Genomic DNA, 19837 nt, shown 5'->3' on the forward strand with positions numbered 1-19837 from the left:
AATAGGTGTACCATATCCCTGTGTCGTAAGAGGCGACCAGGGTTGTGTCAGGAAGGGCATCCGGCGTAAAACATGTGCCAAATCACTATGCGGATCATACGGATGATCCACTGTGGCGACCCCTAACGGGAGCAGCCGAAAGAAGAAGAAGAATATTCATTAGAATTCTGAAGGCCTGTGTCTGTCTGCATCGGTGGACAAGTCGAAGAATGTTTTTTATCAAATGAAATCTGAAAAGGCGATGTTAACTCTTTTGGGAAGAATGGTGCGACTGATGTTTCAAGCACTCATCCTTTTGTCAGAACGAAAAAAAAAAAAGAGTGCTTCCATTTCTTTCTTGTTTCTCCTCTTCCACACTCTTTTTTGAACCAATTTTTTTAATCTATACTCAGTGAGCAGAGTGATGCTTACCTTGTCTTCGAAGAATTGTAAGACAGAGTCCTCAATAAACTGCTGAGTGAAACTGAGGGCAATTGAAGTCAGTTAGTTATGAGTATAGGTGATGATTTATTGATGATGATGCTCCCATCACAAAGCTTGAAAAGCAACAATACATGTTTAACCAATACAAAATAGTTGAGTGAATTAATCATTATATTTACCACTAAACTAACTAAACTGATGAACAAAAAAATTACCCCCGTGCGGGAATGACGGTCATCTCTGCAAGAAAATATATAGCCTCCTGAAGGTAGGGCAGTTTTTGCAAACTTTGAAGTCACGTGACGCGAAAACGAAAGCGAATATCGAAAATCCGGCCTGACAAAATTTAGATATTGTCCCATAGATTCATATGCCACAATAAAATTCAAGATTGCTTGAGAAATGTAGGAGGAGATAGATTTTGAAATTCGTCATTTTCGCATTTTTTCTAACTTTGAAGTCACGTGACACGAAAACGAAAGCGAATATCGAAAATCCGGCCTGACCAAATTTAGATATTGCCCCATACATTCATATGCCACAATAAAATTCAAGATTGCTTGAGAAATGTAGGAGGAGATAGATTCTGAAATTCGTCATTTTCGCATTTTTTGCCAACTTTGAAGTCACGTGACAAGAAAACGAAAGCGAATATCGAAAATCCGGCCTGACCAAATTTAGAAATTGTCCCATAGATTCATATGCCACAATCAAATTCAAGATCGCTTGAGAAATGGCGGAGGAGATAGAATTTGAAAATTGTCATTTTCGCAACTTCAAAGGCCTCGTGACCTTGACCTTGACCTTCGGTGACCTTGAAAGTCATACCATCGTGTACGTCTCATCGACCTCTATCAGGATCACTAATGACCAGATCTCCCGCTTCAACTTCATTGTGAACGGACGGACGCATCGTCACCTCTCCTCTCAACACCAATATTATTAGGTCATGCTCGAAGAGATGATCTAATGACTAAAATTAATGAGCTTGTTCATGCATAAGATGACTGCTATATCATTTCTACATTGGAATTTTGAAGACCATTTTGTTGATTGCGTTGAAAACTTTGCTTAATTATAGAAAGGCAGCTGTGGAAAGGGCTTACTGAATGAAGAGAAAATGGACGTGCTGCTCGTTCCTACCCTGAATCATGTAATTGTACATACTTTAGAGATGTACTTACGTTCTAATTGTACATACTTTAATAATTGTACTCACATTATAATTGTACATACTTTATAGATGTATTTTCCTCACATTATAATTGCACATACTTTGTTGACTTACCCATATTGTAATTGTACATACTTTATAGACGTACTCATATTGTAATTGTACATACTTTATTGAGGGACTTGGTTGAAAAAAGAGAACGTGTACTAATTTATAGACGTATTTAGTGGTGTTTGTGGCCTACATTAGCACATTATGTGCAGCCAAACAGAAAACAAACAAATAGACAAACGGACTCAAATGCAATATACACTCCTCTGATTAGGGTAATAATGATAATGAGCACCAATGACGTAAAGCTGTGTGTACTGCATGTACCCCTGGTGTAAGAAAAAGACTGATGTGTTTGTAAAGCAGGGCCTGGTTCTGGGGATTGCTGGCACAGAAATCTTGGAGGAACGTGTGTGCAAGCCTCATGACCTCTTCCATCCTTGTATCCTCATTCTGTGGGGGAGCAAAACAACCGCAAAAAAACAAACAGAAGGAATCAAAAGAGAATGGTATAAATGTTGAGCATTGTTACTTAAACGCAAACCTTGCACTCTGCAATTAAGGCTTCTGAAAGTTCTTCATATGTTGCATTCTGAAGGCAGATGCAATTGTAGTTGTCCATAGCATCGAGTTGGATTGAATATCACAGAAATGCTTTCAAATGTAATCTTACCTACTATAATGGAGTTATGGAATATGTGTGTATGTAGGTATGTGATGGAAATAGCGCCCTGCTGGTACTATGTGTGCTAAAATATGTGGTGTCCAAGAAGAAAGTATCACTTTGAGGAAATATCACCGGAGTTGGGCTGAGATGGGCACTCCCCCGCCTGTTAGTATAAGAAATGAAGGTTTTTGTAAATAATTGCCTTTTTATCCTGAGGTTTCAAGGCTGATTAATGTGAAAATACAGAAGGGTTACCTGTCATAAGCATTAGGCATGTTTTTACTTCTTGTATGTAATCCGAGTTATTTTTATTTTCAGAAGCAATCAACGCAGCGGTCTATTGTCTATATACTGCCAAAATAAAGGGATGCACAAATTGTGTAATAAATAAAGGTTTTTGCACGTAATTTTAGTTTTAGCCCAAGTTTTTAAGGCGGAGTAGTGTGAAAATACAGAAGGGTCGCCCATCAAAGCATTTGACATGTTTTTGCTTCATGTATGTAATATGGGCAACTGTACATTTGACTGTAATATAATGTAACCACTTCAAATTACACTCAAGAGGACTTCTGACTTTCTGTGCATTCGAAGACTGAACAACGCATCTTCTTTCATGAAAGAAAGGTATGTTTTGATTACAACAATGCAGAGAAAAGAAAATTGTCATGGAATCTTGAAGATAATAATGCATGCTGATACTACAAAGTATAAAATATACAGTCATATATATATATATATATATATATATATATATATATATATATATATATATATATATATATATATATATATATATATATATATATAATGGAAAATGGATATGAAGTATTTAATAAAACCACTCCAATCCATCATTTTGACGGACTTTTGTGTTTTACACTAGTGAAATAAATTGAAGATTTTGTGCATAATTTTGATTTTAGCCCGAGGTTTCAAGGCTGAATAGTGTGAAAATACAGAAGGGTTGCCAGTCATTTGACGGGCTTTTCTGCAAGTCCTTAAAAGCAATCAACGAAAAAAAAATTACGTTTGAAGTTTTTTTAACTCCTCTTAAAATGTGTATAATTTGGTAACTTTCAATCTCGCGCAAGATAAAGGCCAAATCCAAAGATTGTTTCAACATCTTTTCATTGGAATTTTAACGCTATGCCTTCAAAATAAAGTTTTAATCCATGAGGTTTCTATTAAAATCTGGAATCAAAGCTGTGGACATTCAAAAAGAATGAAGATGGATGGATTATAAGGTAATCGTAGGGCAATGGAGGACAGGTGGACATGGTGTTTCTGAACAAATGAGTGGATATTAAACGTGCATGCATGAGTAGTGGGAAGCATTAGTGGAAACACAGCACAATATGGAAGCCAATGATACACTGAGGCTATTCGACATTGTGAATCCCAAGCAAATTACCTCAACATGCTTGGGATTTTCACTATTGTTATGTGTTCATATCACTGGGAGTGTTTTTGTATCAAATAAGAGTGTTTTTCACCCATTAATCATCACTCAGGATTAACACAGATGAATTGCCTCAACACATGTTTGGTTTTACACTGATTATCCACTGCTTTCATATGAAGTACCTTCTCGTATGGGATCTGCAGAAGCTCCAAGACGACGCTGTGGGCTCCCATATTCCTGAGTAGCTGCTGCTGCTGCTTACGGTACCTCCATCCTCCCATAGACTCCTGGGCACACAGTCTTCCCAGCCGGCACAGGATCTGGCATCGCGCATGACGTTCGGTCGGTTGGATGGCCAGTGGATGGATCATCGATCTCGTTCTGTCGGGCAGTTGGTGGACTGGTCCATCAATCGCTTGGGCGTTTGGTTTTTCTTGAAGTTGGTCGGTTACTTGATTTGTCGACTATATTGTCAGCCAATCTCTCAGTCCGCTTACGAGTCAAATTGGTTGGTCAATGATGATTTTGTTTGGTCAGTAGTTCCGTCAGAGAATCGCTTGTGGTGTGTGTATATTTAAGACATGTACAGCCCTCCCCAATACTACCTCATATATGGCCACGTAGTTATCCAAGCTTTCTGAGTCGATCGCTGGTCCAGATTCCATAGCCAAGACAGCATTGCCCCGTAGTTCTCCCTGCCACATACAAAAGGAGAATTGGGAAGGTTATTGAAAGCATTACTTGTGTTTCACAACAAAAGTTTGGTGATGCACTTTCACATTTCAATCCTTTAGGAAAGATGACTTTAGCAGGGTTAAGTTAAAGGTGTATAAAATATAAAAAGGAGAAAGAATGGAGAATGTAATTATACGCACGCACACGCACGCACGCACGCACGCACGCACGCACGCACGCACACACACACACACACACACACACACACACACACACACACACACACACACACACACACACACACACACACACACACACACACACACAATGAATGCCAATGAAGAAGTTCATTTTAACTAAGAATGCTGTCAGGATATTGTTTGTAAAACCAAGAAACTACTTTGGATCAACACATTGTTTTATAATTACAAAAGGCATATATACATACAAAATACAAACACATTTAAAGAGTCATTGCTTTTATTTCATTTTCTTATCAAATTGATTTTCATCACTCATTTTCACATGCTCATTAATCTATTTCACTTTACTGAACATCGGTTCAAGACAGTAGCAAAGAGTGGCATTGTCAAACATTAAAATGATCATAGATCACCTCTCCAACAGCTTTTCTTTTATTGAGGTCCTGTCCAACTTCACTCGCCGCACCCCCATACTGCCGACCCTTGTAGACCCAGAGCTCTGATTTCTCCACCAAGAGCCGGAGACGGTCCAGGTCTTGACGGATCTGCTTGTAGTTTTCAATGTCCTGGCTAGTCACCAGAAGCTGAACCTACCATAACAGAAAGTGCCAACAACAAGAAAAAAAATGGACTAAATCATATCAAAACATACTAGGTTTATGGCAAGGTTTTAAAATTGAAATTTCAGATCATATTCTGACAAAATTAGTGTTTGGCGACAGTTAAAACGAGAGCGAAGTCGATGGTGTACCATCGCAAATCGCCAAGCTCCCCACCTACAACAAAGTTGAAAGATGGCAAAAAGGTCCACCAGGAATGACCCAATATCAATTTTTTAGTGAAAGCTTTTTTCTCTTTGACCCCCATGACCCTCCATCTCCACCCCTGGGGCATGAAACAAGAGTCAAATCCAAAAAAATCGTGACATATATCATGTGAGCCCCATTGTTGATTGCATATACAAAGTTTAATTTCAAAAATGTTTAAAAGTGCCTGTAAATTGCCTTTTTAAAAAAAATAACTTGACCCTGCCCTCGGGCCTCAGGAACGATACTGCTCTCGCACCTTCTTGACATGTGGTGATCATAACGATCATGTTTGGTGATTTTCTGCCCAACTGTTTAGGAATAGCTCGCATAATGGACGGACGGACAGACAGACAGACAGACAGACAGAGTCGATTACATGCAGTTTCCGCCCCCCCCCCATTTTTTTAATGTATGTGGATAAATAGAGTTCAGAGAACACCTTACTCCACACAGTCTTAAGAAAAAGGACATGGGAAGGGTATTTTCAAGTCTTGCTCAGCGTTTCCAAGCACGATCTAAATTTCATGCGATCCGTGATTTTGTCTGAATCTCGATATCCCCCAATGCTGAGAGGACACCGTGGCAAATTTGATTGGTTGAGATGGTGTAAAATGTTGTAATATTTTTTTCAAGTACTGCTAAACTGGAGATTTTTGGAAATGCCAACAAGGTGATTTGTGTTCTGTAGTGTTCAAGTATATAATTAAATTGACATAAAATAAAAGTTTACCAAGTTTGGTGAATATCTTCTGCACAACCGTTCAGGAGGAAATAGTGTAATGGACAACAGATAGAGCTGATGACAATACCCCCACCCTTCCCCCACCCCCCCATTTGTTTTTTTTTAAAGCATGGGGATAATCAAGAATAGAACTTTAAATATATGCAGTGAACATGTAATTGGCTGAGCAACATACAGGTTGGATTTGGCACATGAAGAGTTATTTTTCTTTGGCCTTTATTAAACAGAAAAACGAAGAACACTTGATGTACAAAAAACTGTTTTTGTGAAATGCCCTTGTTCAAGTCGGATTGTTATACTTGGTCAAATCATTATTGTTCAAGCTAAAACTGGAGACAATGCACTGAATGATAGAGGTTCTTCGAGGATGGTGAAATGGAAAAGGAAACCTGTGTGAAGGCGTGCAGGACATCTTGTCGTTGGTTGAAATGCTTGAAAAGGAGGTGTAGTGCAGCTGAGACGAGTGGAGGGTGTTCATGCATAGCAAGGTGCAACAGCACACGCAAGAAGGTACGTCCACTCTGCCCGTCAAGGTCTAGTGAAGCATCCTCACCACTGTACAATGAAACAAGGGAAAATTCACCAGATGATATGAAATCAAAAAGATCTATGTGAAAACATAATTCATTCCCATGAATGGAATGGCGAAACAAGAAAGAGGAAGGGAAAATTTCCCTCCCGTGTGGTAGAGTTAGGGTGAAAGGCTTACCATAGCTTGCAAAATGCATGAAAGGAAGAAATGTTCAGCTTAAGTATTTTGCCCCATTAGCAAGGTGTAGTGGAAATGGTCGTTTCCTATTCACATAATTATGTGACTCCAATTTATTGTCTCAGTCTTTCATTCACTATTAATCTCATTATTCATTCTCTGTCCTTCTCTAATCAGTAATAATTGCTATTAATTTTACAGGTAGTACTTGTGGGTGAGATGGGAATGAAGAGGATATTTTAGAATGACATACGTGCTATCAAAAATGGCCTCAGCTTGCTCGCATATCTTCTCTGGCTCCAAGATGCCTGATGAGCAAATGAAATTCACATGAGATTATTGGTGCAACAAAAATTTTTTGGCACTGTAAGTATGTCAGGTCATAGAGTTTGTTTCCAACATAACCTGAACTATGATGATTCCAAGTGATCAGGTTTCCAGATGATTCCAAGTGAAAAACAAAAATCGACCTAAAACAAGCAGGCCAAATCAATAAATAAATAAACTAGAACGGGCACTCGGTAGAGCGCATACCTTCGCCGCCTCAACTTTTTTCCGGGCACATTTGATAAACGTCATTTTAAAACGTCCATGATGTCACAACCGTCAGTCCGATTGACGTCAAATTTGGTGTGTAACCTCCTTGAAGGCAGTCCAACAAAATGGAATGATAAACACTGAAAAATTAAAAAGTTGAAAAATGACGTGATCTTTTGACGTCATTTTGATGCACTTCCGGGGACGTCACGTCCAATCGGGGACTACCATTCTGAAAGCTCGTGGTTCACTGAACGTTTTAACGTTGATTTCATGTCAATAGCTCTATTAGATCTGAAGCTATGCCTACAAGTATATTTTTACCTTGAGTGTGACCTTGACCTTGACTACAGAGTTAATTGGCAAAACCTGTACATCAATAAACAGATATTTTGGTACTGATCCTAATGCCTGGATTTGGGAGACTTTGCTTTATAAATTATATAGATATTTGAATGTAAAATATCAGGACATTTTAGCCACAATTGAAAAACGTCATGTTCAAACGTCAATGACGTCATAACGGTCAGTCCGATCGAAGTCAAATTTGGTGTGTGACGTCCTTAAGGTAAGTCCTACAAAACGGTATGATCAAAACTGATGAGATCGAAAATTGAAAATTTACGTCATCTTGTGACGTCATTTAGACGCACTTCCGATGACGTTACGTCAAATCCGACACTACATATCCGAAAGGTATCTCGTCATGGAACAATATGGCGGTGGTTGCATGTCGATAGCTGTATTATGAAGGAAGTTATGCTCAAAAGAGTGTTTTTGACCTTTTCATGACCTTGACCTTTGACCCGATCGCTCCCAAAATGTAATCAATCGTCCTTGGATACTCACGAATCATCCCACCAAATTTCATGCAATTCGGTTTAATACTTCCTGAGTTATGCGAATAACAAACAAACACACATATTCACAAATAAATAAATACACAGCGACCAAAACATAACCTTTCGCAGAATGCGAAGGTAATCAAAGACAAGGACAAAATAATTTTTTTTTAAATGCAATCTAAGCTCATCTTCTTGATATCTATCAAACAAAAAAAAAACGCCATCCTGGTGGAGTCCAATAAGGGGGCTCTGCATTGCAGAGCCATATTTTGTATGGAAGTGTAAAGCTTCGGCTGTTCACCACCACCTCTTATCGTCCCCCATCCAAATCCTCGATCTTTTCTACCCCCTGTTAATCCACCCCAAACCAACCTCCTTCAAATTCCCTGCTTTCCTTCTTGAAAGTCCCTGTAATATCCATCTTGTATTCCTCATGTTCCCCGCCACATCCCTCTCCCTTCCACAGATCTCCGAATGTCTTTGTTCCCCACTGTTTTGTCCTTCCCCCTCCCACCCCTCTTGTCTCATGCCCCCCTTGATGTGCGTTGTGTGATAGTTCTCATACGAGCCTCGACAAGGTGAACAAAAAAGTGTAAAGCTGATTGTCACATCTGCACTTAGGTTGTACAAGTTGAACATCACACTTTCATCATCATCATCATCATCATCATCATCATGTATATGCAGAGCATCGCTTCTGCAGAAGCAGTTTCTTGGCTAGGGTTACAATCCTGGATAGGTCACTACTCCAACACATGAAGTCAGGGCAGGAATTTAGAATTTGGGCAGTGTCGTCGATAGCTCGCATACACTTCAAAGACACCGTGGGATCTTTAATGTTCATCAACCAATGCTGGTAGATGGGACACCCAGTTTAATGTCCATCTGAGGGACGACACACACATTTATGAATCACCACCTTGCCTTTGAAACACCAGGATGACAGTTTATAGTTGGGCCGAGATTCAAACCCAGACTAGACAGCTCAGAGTTGAGTGTGCTTACCTCGAGGCCATTCTGCCATCCACATCTTCTCAATATAGCAGGCCATTATGTTCTTGCATAGTGGACATATTCCCTCACTTCAGCTTAAATGGAACATTAAAGGCAATTATATTAAAAAGATGTGGATGCTAAATTAGATTACGTTAAGGGTAAAAACGACATTATAATACATAGAAGATAAGGAAATTGATAGGTTTTTTTAGGTTAAGTTAATTGGGTTTGGATGTAACACAAAAATGATGGGCCAAATTGCTTCCTCCTGTCTTAGTTACATCACCTTTTTATTGCATACAGTGATCTAAAAGGCTCATGGAGGAGTTTATACAAATAATACATGCAGGACAAATGCAGTAATCGACATGAGTGTACAATAACATGAATTACAAGGACATTATTCAACAATAGTCAAACACATGGTATATGGGATTTGAACCTGGGTTCCCCAAATCATGAGTCAGTAGTTCAGAAGGAACCATGAAGAGGTCAACATTTCCTTGCACAAGTGGCATTAGAGTTGGACAAAAGGTTATTTAACCAAGTGGTGCCATTAACATGTGAAGCCATGTGTGATTCGCTCCACATTTTCACAACGGCAGCCTTTTGCGCTCCCCATTGGGACGAGCACAAAATCCCAGTGGAAGCAACAGCTTCAAGTCATTAGAAATCCCCAAGACCAATTAACATGCTGCCACCTGCAAAAAGTGAGAAACGTTGGGGGACGTGTGGATGCTCAATGTACAGAAAAGAACATTACATTAATAAAATCACCAAATCACTTGCTGAAACAAAATAGATGTATTAAACTCAATTAACTCACCTTCCTCAACACTCTTCTTCCCCTTTCCTTCATATTTGCTCCTCTTCTTTTGCCTTTCTTCCTCCCATCCCTATCAATCGTTGCTCCTTTGTATCTCTCCATGTGCCCTTTCCTATGATAACATCCTTCGAATGGTTCAAACACACTAAAGAACAGGTAAGCTGATCGTTCTGTGGATAATAACTGATGCAAGCAGTTTCCTTTTTGAAGGGAAACTTCAGACACCTACAAGGGTTGTTCAATACACTAAAGTGCTGAAATGTTATACAAACGAGATACTCACAAAAAACAATTACGATATTGAATATTATTGGAATCTCCCGCGATGAGGCAGAAGCACAAGGCCTGTTGCTCTCACATCACAGACAGGTCGATGGCCTCTGTTCTTTACCGCTTCTCCTCCAATCAATCTACATCTGCTCTCTCAGCCCTCCAATGTTCCCCAGCACATCGAGGATGCATGCATTCTTCCAGGAACCGACTCCTGGTTAAAGTTCCAAAATCCAGGCTTACTGCACACCTCAAGTCTTTTATTTCTTTTTTCTCCCATTTGTGGGAATTGCCTTCCTTAGGCTATTCAAATACACTCTTTCCTCCAAAGCTTTAAACAAGTGGTGTCCTACCATCTCCTGTCATCCTAAGTTCCAACAAGTAATCCTTTTAACCCCTCCTCCCTTCCCTCTCTCAATTAACCCTACCTAATCCAACACTCTGATATGTACACCATTGTGTTTCCTCCCTTCCTTTCTCTCCTTTTTCCTCTTTGTTATTTCCCTTACATGTTGTATTCAACTGTGGCCCCACTGTCCATTGCAATTTTACCGTTTGTCACCTCATTCTTCCATGACTCCTCAATTTTGTACAAAAAATAAACCTTGGCATGGCTTGGACTAATTATAATGAGTGTCTCATTCGTTGAACCTTTTGAACGTAGTCTTTTTCCAAGTTGATATACAAAGGTATTGTTTATAAAAAATATATATAATGATTTTTCACAACATCTTATCAGATCTCATGAGAAATGTATGTAAGGGACACACAAGACAAGCAACACATGGAAATACAATAAAAAAAATTCCAATAGCACCATCACCGACCAATTCTGGGTGCTGTGCCAGCAGGATCTGTCAGGTCTTGGCTGCAGCGCCATGTCATTCCACTCTCTTCGTACTGCCGTTTGAATATGGAGAGGAGGCAAGAGATGCGGTAGTCCAGACGCACACTGAGAATGAACTGAGAGACAGGAAAAGGGAGAATCATTTATGCATCCACTTGGAATACAGAGAGCTTCAAAATCGGAAGGTATTTACGAAAGTGCTGAATATACACAACTGACCTTGATTTAAGGAGTCCTATCAATTTATAGATATGTATTAATATGTAAGTGCATGAGCAGGGAACGATGTAAATTTCACTCGTAAACCAAGGCACTGTATATGGTTAGCACTATAAATTCATCCAAGCACCATAAAGCCTCATCTAACAGTCTTGGCTTCTGTTGCGTATGTTCATCTGTATATCAATTTGTGTGTGTGGCAGCTCCACTACGAGCAGTAAGGGGCTGTCACACCTTGACGTTTTAGCCAACGTATGGCAAGGTATCAAAATGTATGTAAAACGCTGGCTTATGCTGAACTATTGATGTTTTTTTCTTAAAGTTTTGGGCGTATAATAACGTGTTGGACGTATGCATAACATATTAGTAACGTACACAGAACGTTTCAATCACATATAGAAAACTTATACCAACGAATGCTGAGCGTGTTGTCTGCGTTCACAACCTATTCCCAACGATAGTCTAACTTATGCATAGCGCGGCAGCGTATCGCCGACGATCACGTGGCGTAGGCTATTCATAGGCACATCACCGTCATACAGAAGAAAAAAACAACAAAAAAAAAAAACCAGGGAGTCTGGAACACTGACGCTAACCATCACCTTGACGTGTTTCGACTTATGAGTAACTTCCAAGTAACGTGTGTCGACGTGTCAACGATCGCGTAACGTGCCTACAACACGTTACTCATAGGTTAGAAATAAGTTTCGGGTACGCTAAACATTACCTCGACTTGTTTCGACTTATGAGTAACTTACAAGTAACGTGTGTCGACGTGTGTCAACGATCGCGTAACGTGCCTACGCTAATGGTCAAGCGTATGCGGAACGTGTGAGTCATACGCTGGCATACGTCAAAAAATTTCAAGCATGGAAAATTTGTCTAACACCTCGGCGTACTACGACGTATGCCAGCGTACTACGAAAAAAAGCCAGCGTACTTCGACGTGTACCAGCATCTTAGCCAAATTTTGCATACGTCAGGCATACGCTGGCTAAATCGTCAAGGTGTGACAGGGCCTTTAGATCATGTTAAAAAAAGAAAAAAATCTGAGGTTAAAGTTTAAAAACATTGAGAATTGGGGTCACCCGATCGATAACATAGGAACAACAATGTTTCTTTGCTCATGGGCATGTTGGAATGTAAGTTTTTAAGATAAATGATCAAGTCTCAGTTTTTAATCAGGTTTTGCCGAATCTTAAGACCACCGTTTTTGCTGGCACATACAGCATTCAAATGTCCATAACAGATAAGTGATAGAGCATTCTAAATGATGGCGTTCGAGCTTAGTTTCCAGCACCTCGATGACAAACTGGGATAAAGTAAACCACACACCACCCCTCCAAATTTAAAAACAATCAAGTTTCAAAAACAGAAACAATTACTTAACATTAAGTTTAATCGTTAAAGAAACAATTACGTTAACTTCAATCGAACTTCACATCATTCAACATAAATCTCACCAGTAAGCTGCACGTCGGCAACTTGAATAAAACAATGTTTTTCAAAAATCCGACAGAAATCAAAATTAAACAAGCAAGTCAAAAGATGTCAGATTTGCAAGAAAGACTGTTCCAAGAATTGCAGACATTGATTCAAGCATTCCGTAGAGAATTTAAATACTCTGTGTTGTCTTTTGCAAGTCAGCCAGTGTGTGTGCATCTCAAAATACAAAGCCGACCCGAGTCCACTTTGTACTCCAACTAAACTTGACGAAAACATGTAAGTTTTATTCATGCAAGTTTTATTATTCTGTCTTCTCCACATTCTCATAATAAATGTTTGTTAAATATTTGATGACAAAAGCTCAAATAGTGAAAAAAGGGTTATGCCCTCAACAGACAAACAGACACAGATGGACAAAACACAAACACAAACAAACATGCAAAAACATAATAAGGACACAGACACGAAATTGCAAAACCCCACATCCTGCTGAGTGGGCAGACAGGCTAACAAAGGAGCACAATCGAGTCTTCAAGAGTTTCCTTTTGATCTGAATTAAAATACCAGAGTGAAGGCAATGGTGTGCCATCGCAAATCCCCACACTACCCACCTGAAGCAATATTGAAAGAGGCAAAAAGTTCCACCAGGAAAGAACCAATTTTCAAATTTTGAGTACAAAAAAATCTTCTGTTTTGACCCCTGTGATCCAAAGTTCCCACCCCCTGAGGCATGAACTGGGGATCAAATCCAAAAAATCGTTAAATATTCAATGCATCCATCAATGTTAATTGCATTTTCAAAGTTTAATTAAAAGATGTTCAAAAATGTGCCCGTAATTGCATTTTTTGGTATTTGACCTTTTGAGCCAACCTCAGGGCTCCAGGGGGCATGATCAAAAATTATACTGCTCTCACACCTTCCTGCCATGTGGTGATCATAACTACCAAGTTTGGTGAATTTATGCACTTGGATGTGGATGCTGCTATTTTGTCTGTACCTGTTTGTGGAGAGGATGTTGAGGTCCTGGTAAAATTTCATCCCTTGGCAATGATATTCATGTCTCCATATCGTGTGAACCAGAGGTCGATAATGTCTGGATCAGGCCTGGGGAGTCATGGATTCAATGGATCATAATAGACCATGGGCCAAGCCTCAAAATTCTTCACTTCCGTAGTCTCCACCTGGGGGCTACTTTATTTTGCTCTAAATGACCAATGGACATGTGTGTAAGACCAATGGTGAATGTTCCCATCTCTGAATTTTGAGCATATTTTCAGAATTCTGATGTAAAGGTGCCAAAATCAGTGCACTTAGCAGACCTCTTTTCTCCAGTGATGATGTCATAGTTGTTCCTTCAATAACCAATCACAGCTGGGGTATTGGGGACCTGAATGTGATTGACCAATCACAGGCCCTGTACTCTGAGTCCTAGGCAAGTGCACTATTCTGCTAGCATGGGAATGCTGCAGCTCTGCAACAGGAATCTTATCGCATATTTTTTGTGCATTTCACCAGTGAGAGGACCAGGAAAAGCAAGAATGATCAGGACATAAAGGTAATTTATTCTGCCATTATATTATGTGTTGATAATAATATAATGATGACTAATGAAATCGGGCTTTGGTTGCAAAAGTGTTGTTAGGCCAGTTTTTTAAATCACAGTCCCATGCATTAATATTTGTGTTGTGATTTGGTTCTTTTAAAATTTGAGTGGGCTTATCAAATTAATTGGTACAAGTCATCTGAAATGTCCAAGAAATAGTAAAATTTCTTGAGCTTAAGTGCAATTTAGATGTTACACATTATATTTAAAGTGTACATTTTGAGTCAATTCCAGTGAATTTGGTACAAATACCACACCTTTTTTTCTGGACATGCAATGCATATTATTGGCCATATTATAAACAGAGATCTACACCACACATAGGCCAACCTCCATCGCATGTGTGTAATGTAAAAACAATTGCCTCTTGACTTCCAAATTTTGCCTCAAAATTTCACCTTTTCAAAATGTGATATCAATAAACCCAAGTTTTTTATGAATGGTAACAACATTAAATTTACATTTGGTAATGAAAATCATGAATCAAAATGCAAAAATGAAAATTTTGGAAAATAATTTGGTCAAAGTGTTCTTTTTGAAACTGAGCGAAAAAAGTCAGTTTCACTGCCTGACCCTATACATAACACACATGTGTGCCAGTACAAAAAAAATTGCCATGATTTTGTACAGTTGTCCGTATGTGGTCAATATAGCATAGCATATGCATTGACCACATACGTAGTAGGTGTGATCTACACATCCACGACTGTCGCCGACCGTAAGGTCGCGACCTTACGCCTTTATGGCTATTTTGCTCTATAGCTTATTGGCTATACAGCATTACAGTACTGTTTCATCACACATAGGCTAGCTTAAGTTAGGGACTTTAGCATCTCCAGTATTGTAATAATTGCCTCTTGACTTCAACTTTCACATCAAAATTTCACCGTTTCAAAATGTGATATCAATAAGCCCAAGTATTTTCTGAATGGTAACAACATTAAATTTACATTTGGTAGTGAATGCCTCAAAATGCAACAATGAATATTAAAGAAAATAATTTGGTCAAAGGGTTCACTTTTGAAAGGGAGTGATAAAATTCCCTTTCACTGCCTGATCCAGATTCCTTAGATAACACACACTAGTATGTGTGTGGTACAAAACAAATGACAGGCAATATAGGCAATGCAATAACAGTCCATATTTATAGATTGTCAAATGTTGCATTGCCTTCTGACTGTTAGTGTTAATCAAGAACCTAGCTAACTTTAAATGTTCCCTTGTGTATTTTGCATGTACAATTGACAAATTTAGTGAAATACCATCTCAATGATAAAGGCAAAGCCAAATTCTATATGTGATGTCATACAGAATGCCTTAAAATAGTGTAGACTAAAAAAAATGACAGCTAGGTCTATGTATAGTTAAGGGGGGGAGAAAAAATGAAAAAGTGCCCCTTTTCTGAATAAAAAAGTGGGCATTTAAGGCTTCTAATGTATCCTATTGTCCCCCCCCCCCCCCCAAGATAAAAATTTGTTCCCACCCTCCTTGTGGATAGAGTAAATTACTGTTTAGTAGTATGCTCATTTGCTCATAAATGGTATTCACTGTCATACCTACACCCACTATAAATGTGGTACATAATTCTGAAACATACCAACCCCTAATAAATCCTGTATGGAAAAAAATAGTTGATTATTGTAGCACTTCATTGTTGTTTTACTTTGTTATTTTGTTGTCATTTGATACAGATTTACAGATCTGAGCCTCCACATTACTTCTTGGACAGACCAGTCACGGATGCTGTATCTTTAGATGCCAATCGCAGTCCTTGATTCATGCACCAGTGCACAGCATACCCACAACAATGGCATGTTGCATGCACATCACTGGTGCAAAAGAAAATGTTACTTTGTTTTCGGATGTTAGTTGGCAAAAATTTCTCACAAGTGTTCATCAGTGGAAATCTACAGATACCAGAGATTCATTGTATAAATGACCAGTTACAACCTCAATAATGCTTATAAATGTTCTGAGAAATTATACATAATGCAATATTGTACAAATATTGGAGGTTTTGAAATAATATATGTATTGTGATGCACTATATAATACATTGTAAAAGTATGCATCCTTAATTGAATAACATTATAAATTGGTTAGTTCATGCTTCAGGTTGTAATAAAGCTACCAGTGAAGACACAAAAAGTAATTAATTGTACTATTGTTATTTTGTATGAATACATACAAGATGTGAGAAGAGAGTGATATTAAGAAGAGACAAAGGAGAAAGAATGAAAGGGGAGGGAGTGAGAGGGAATGGAGGGGAAAATAAAGTGCCTGTGTATGAGGTTTTCTGAGAATGAAAAGTGGGAAACATTTCGTAATGAAATAGGAGGATAAGCAAATAATAAGTATGGTAGGTGGGATAGAAGTTGTTTCAAGCAAATATTGGCACAGTGAACAGTCAGAGATGTAAAATAAATTAGGGGCATTTTTTTTCTTTAGAAATGAAAGTACATGGCAATGTGAAGTTTGCATTTTTAACTTTCTTGTGAAAAGATGATGGCAGAGGTATTCCGATTTTTTACTACCTGCTCAAAACTGTGCTTATTTGACCATTTATACTTCCTGTATTTCATTATGTCAAAAGATACTAAAAACACAATCTTCTCAGCATTTAACAATGTTGTGGATGTGTTTTCATGCAAGGAGTCCTCTAAAAGTATTTCTGCTGTCCATTTGATATATTTCAGTGCTCTTAAACCCACAGAAAATGCCTATATGTCTCCGTTGCTAGGGTAAAACTACCATAGCAACCATTTTTTATGTATTTCTTTGTTTTGGTTAAATTCTTAGCAACACTCACTTTTTGATATTGGGAACAATTGATTTTGGGTTTAGATATATATGAGGAAGATATATCAGAACGTTTCAGGTAGCCCCCAAGAGGAGACTATGGAAATCAAAAACTAAGCAGAAATATTGGGTATGGCCCATGGTCTATAAGGTGTGGTGCTGTCAGTACCTATGCAGCAGAAGGAAAGCCTGAGTCTTTAAGTCCTTGGTCCTTCTAGTCTTGCTCTACGGGTGTGAGATTTTGACTCTGACCAGGGATCTGAGATGGAGACTTAACTCCTTCGGTACCAGGTCTCTTTAGAGAATCTTTGGCATCGCTTGTCAGACTTTGTGTCCAACGAGCAGTTGCTGAGAGAAAAATCAAATGAGATTTGTTGCCTGCATAGTCTATGAGCATCAGCTGCGGCTGTATCGACATGTGGCTCATTTTCCTGAGGCTGACCCTGCTCCCCAGTCTCTCAGTGAGGGGGCCTCGTGAGTGGAGGAGGCCAATGGGCCAATCACATTGCTCATGGTGGCAGCAAGTTGATCGGCATATCAAGAAGATGGGGATGAGCCAGGCAACTGCCTGGGGGATGGCCATATGGAGGCCCCTTGAGTACTGGCGGAAAGTGGACGCAGCGACACGCTGCTCCAGCACATGCTCCCATACCTGACATGGCCTCGCCAAAGGAGAGGGTATTGCATTTGGGTCCATTTGTTTGTCTGTCTGTTTGTACACACAGAATGTGTTTACTTAGGCCACAAACACCACCTAGTGGTAGTCAGTCGTACATAGTCTCTTTTTTTTCCAACCAAATACCTCTATAAAGGCAAATTAGAATGCAAGTACCTCCAAATGGATGTACAATTAGAATGTGAATAAGTCCATAAAGTTTGTACACTGGAATGTGAGTACATTTATCAAGTATGTACAATTAAAATGCGAGTACGTCTACAAAATAAGTACAACAAAATCACACGAAACAAGTCTGGGTGAGGGTATGCAATCATTGATTGCTTGTTCTTGTTGTTCCTGCATTAATTTCAGGCTCATAGCCGAAGTCACATGTAGTGCACCATCATAAATAAAATTACTTGGAGTGCACCAACATAAGCAGACATGAGTGTACTTTTACAAAAACTACAAGGACATTAGTAGACAATGCCAAGCACATATGGTATATGGCATTTGAACGTGGGGCATGAGTGAGGGGTTCAGATGTGAACCTGAAGAGGTCAGCATTTCCTTTTATGAGTGACATAAGAGTTTGACTTGAAAAGGTTATTTAATTCTTTAAAGGGGAACCCAAACGCTCAGATAACCTTGGCGTTTATCTTTCACTTGATACCGTACAAAATTGAGATGAAGCGTCTTTTTCCGTTTTCCGAATTATAAAGTAGGTAAATTTGTGATTAAAAGTCGAAATTTTCTTCTTCAGATGAGCCATTACATCACACACAAAAGTAGACCACCAGATTTGTACTGTGTACAGGTTACATCGTGTTATGATTTAACTTAAACGGCGAATAATTTTTTATTTTCCACAACAATGCAGAGTTGATGCATCCTTGGTGACTGTGATAATACAAACCAAGATGGTTTCATGCTACACAAAGAGCCGAAACACCCCAAGTTTGCCAGAAATTGAACGAGGTTTGCCTGAAATACCCGAGTGTGGATCAGGCTGAGAAAATGTCCGGTTTTGTGCTCGGAACATTTTACAGAGAATTGTTATGAAACAACAGAGATGTCTAGATATTATGGTTATCTGCCACGATTGAGAGAGGATGTCATCCCCATGATTAAATGGAAGAAACAGCAATCGCTCAAAACTCTATCGCCATCTCTACCCAGCTACCAGTACATGTACATGGGTGATTTGAGCGGTGAATAAAACACCTGTTGCCATTGCCCGGAAATTAATCATCTATTATCAACACAAACTTCTACAAATCAAATGAACCACCATCTATCTATAGTGGAGAGAAAGTATTGTTACGGCCACGGGTATCGAGTGTATTATGAGGGGGTTAATCCTCGTTTCTCCTCAGAAGAACCGGCCCTGGGGCCACCGCTTACATTTCACTTCGTAGAGCAGTGGGTTGCTTAACAACCACGAACGCCAATCAGTTAACCATGAGTTCCAGTGTCCACCATCTAATTTGCCATTTAACTCGAGGTCACGTGGCCTCCTGACTGGGGAACGCATCCTCAGCGATGCACCAATCTTATCTTGATTAGATCTTAAGTAATGCGACCGAGCGTTTACCGCTGGTGCACGCCGCCGATGACAGGTTAATTCATTTGGGAATTATAATCTCCCAGTCTATCTAGGTTCGGACAATGCTGGATCAATGGAAGGAAATGACAATCACGGACAGGTTAAAACATCAACAAGGAATTTATTATTGAGAAAAATAAATAAACTGAAGAACTTTTTATTTCCTTGTGGTGTAAATGGATGACTTCAAATCAATCAAATGTTAAATCAACAAAATAATCTCAAACAAAGAATTTAACAAGCATTTATAGAAAAATGGACAAAGAGTAGATGCCTATCACTATGCCTTACTTAACAATTAAACACGAGACATGAGTACCCAGCAGATC

General features: G+C 39.1%; 1 protein-coding gene across 1 annotated transcript in view; it reads right to left on the bottom strand.

The window, feature by feature from the left end:
- Positions 1-19837, bottom strand: part of LOC147018114 (inositol 1,4,5-trisphosphate-gated calcium channel ITPR1-like) — a 489954-nt gene that overhangs the window by 253949 nt on the left and 216168 nt on the right. Inside the window, exons 23-29 of the mRNA XM_085900071.1 lie at positions 11157-11292; positions 7109-7163; positions 6536-6701; positions 5009-5185; positions 4323-4412; positions 3900-4037; positions 1976-2101 (exon numbers count right to left, since the gene is read on the bottom strand). Coding sequence (XP_085756197.1) covers positions 1976-2101; positions 3900-4037; positions 4323-4412; positions 5009-5185; positions 6536-6701; positions 7109-7163; positions 11157-11292 — 888 coding nt within the window. The remainder of the gene's footprint in view (positions 1-1975; positions 2102-3899; positions 4038-4322; positions 4413-5008; positions 5186-6535; positions 6702-7108; positions 7164-11156; positions 11293-19837) is intronic.

This window comes from Eptatretus burgeri, chromosome 10 (assembly GCF_056783735.1).
Source record: "Eptatretus burgeri isolate ZD-2024b chromosome 10, Ebu_testis_v1, whole genome shotgun sequence".
Taxonomy (NCBI): Eukaryota; Metazoa; Chordata; class Myxini; order Myxiniformes; family Myxinidae; genus Eptatretus; species Eptatretus burgeri.